Raw genomic sequence first — 1,384 nt, forward strand, 5'->3', positions numbered from 1 at the left:
TAGTGCTCTTCAGATGGGGCTTGCTCTATAATGGGACTGGCCTGTGACACAGAATTCAGTATATGGGCTGGCAGTATACATGATCATACAGATCTGTAGTAAAAACTCCTATTCCAAGGTCAGATTTGTATAGAAGGGGATTGGTTAGCTCAAGAAAGCTGCCAGATGTGACCATTTTACATATCCTGCAAAAGATTTAGCAGGCAAAGCCATGAAAATACCAAAAAGCCATAAAGAAATGGCTGGCACCAAACTTTACCAAGTTAAAAAGTAACCTCAGAGTCCAGTGAAATAGCTCATTTTCCTTAGCAAGCAGGAGAATAAGAACCCAGCAACCACACCTTCCTCAGGACACGTGCTGAGCAGGTTACCCTGTGCCAAGGTGCCCAGAGCCTCATCTTCCTCACATGGCCTCATCTTCCTCACCCCTTGGGCAGGACTGTGAGCCCAGCTGCTGGAACAAGCACTGGCCACTGCTGAGCTCATCTCCTCTGCTGTGCTTTAGCAGTCAGTGAGGTGCTGTCACCAAGGAGGTTCTGCTTCTGTATCAGTCCTTTACACCCTGTTATCTCAGAGCTCTATCTTGCTTTTTGCTACGTGTTCCACTCTACATTTTCCTGCTTCCTTTCTCCTGCACCAGCTGGTCTGCAGATGGCATCTCCTGCTCCCTCACCCAGCACTTCTGGGTCTACTCAGCAGAGTGCCAGACCTCAGCAGAGCTGTAGTACTCAAGTTCTCAGCAGATTTCAAGAGAAAATCACAGTCTTAAGTTTCCCCAGTGTTACCAGACTGGAGAAGAAAGCTGCCAGCAGACAGAGTAAAGGTGATGCTTCTCCCTGCTCAAAGCTCAGGGAGCTCTTTTCCTATCCAATGGCTACAACAATAAAAATTGTTATCAATGGACAACAAAGAATCAAACTGTATCACTGTGCTGATGAACTGAAACAAGAAAGTAGTGTCAAGATTCATCTCTTTTACATTACAAGTTTCCCAAATGCTACAGGATAAAACCATAGCTTCCTACTGTAAAAATATCACCAGTAAAGGAAGTCTGTCCATGACCCAAGATCACCAGACCTTTACCTTACCTTACTGACAACAAAGAGATCCTCTCGTTTCACGACACCTTCCTTGATTTTCTGCTGGATCCCTTCCCCAACCTCATTCTCGTTCTGGTACACGTAGGCACAGTCAAAGTGCCGGTACCCAGCGTCGATGGCAGCCATCACTGCAGCTGCTACTTGCCCTGGGGGGGACTGAGAAAGTAATACCCAAGAAGCTCTCATCAATATATAATGCAGGACCTTTTTCCGAGCAAGATAAAATTAAGAAAGCCACAACAATCCCCCAGTAAAACAAGGCAAGAAACCACCAACAGCATAAA

At 45.9% G+C, this 1,384-nt stretch overlaps 1 protein-coding gene across 1 annotated transcript in view; it reads right to left on the bottom strand.

Moving 5' to 3' along the window:
- Positions 1-1,384, bottom strand: part of LOC104393497 (aldose reductase-like) — an 8,878-nt gene that overhangs the window by 5,738 nt on the left and 1,756 nt on the right. The window contains 1 exon segment of the mRNA XM_010003001.1: positions 1,089-1,256. Within this exon segment, the coding sequence (XP_010001303.1) occupies positions 1,089-1,256 (168 nt within the window).

Source organism: Chaetura pelagica, unplaced genomic scaffold (genome assembly GCF_000747805.2).
Source record: "Chaetura pelagica isolate M959 unplaced genomic scaffold, ChaPel_1.0 scaffold117, whole genome shotgun sequence".
NCBI classification, from domain to species: Eukaryota; Metazoa; Chordata; class Aves; order Apodiformes; family Apodidae; genus Chaetura; species Chaetura pelagica.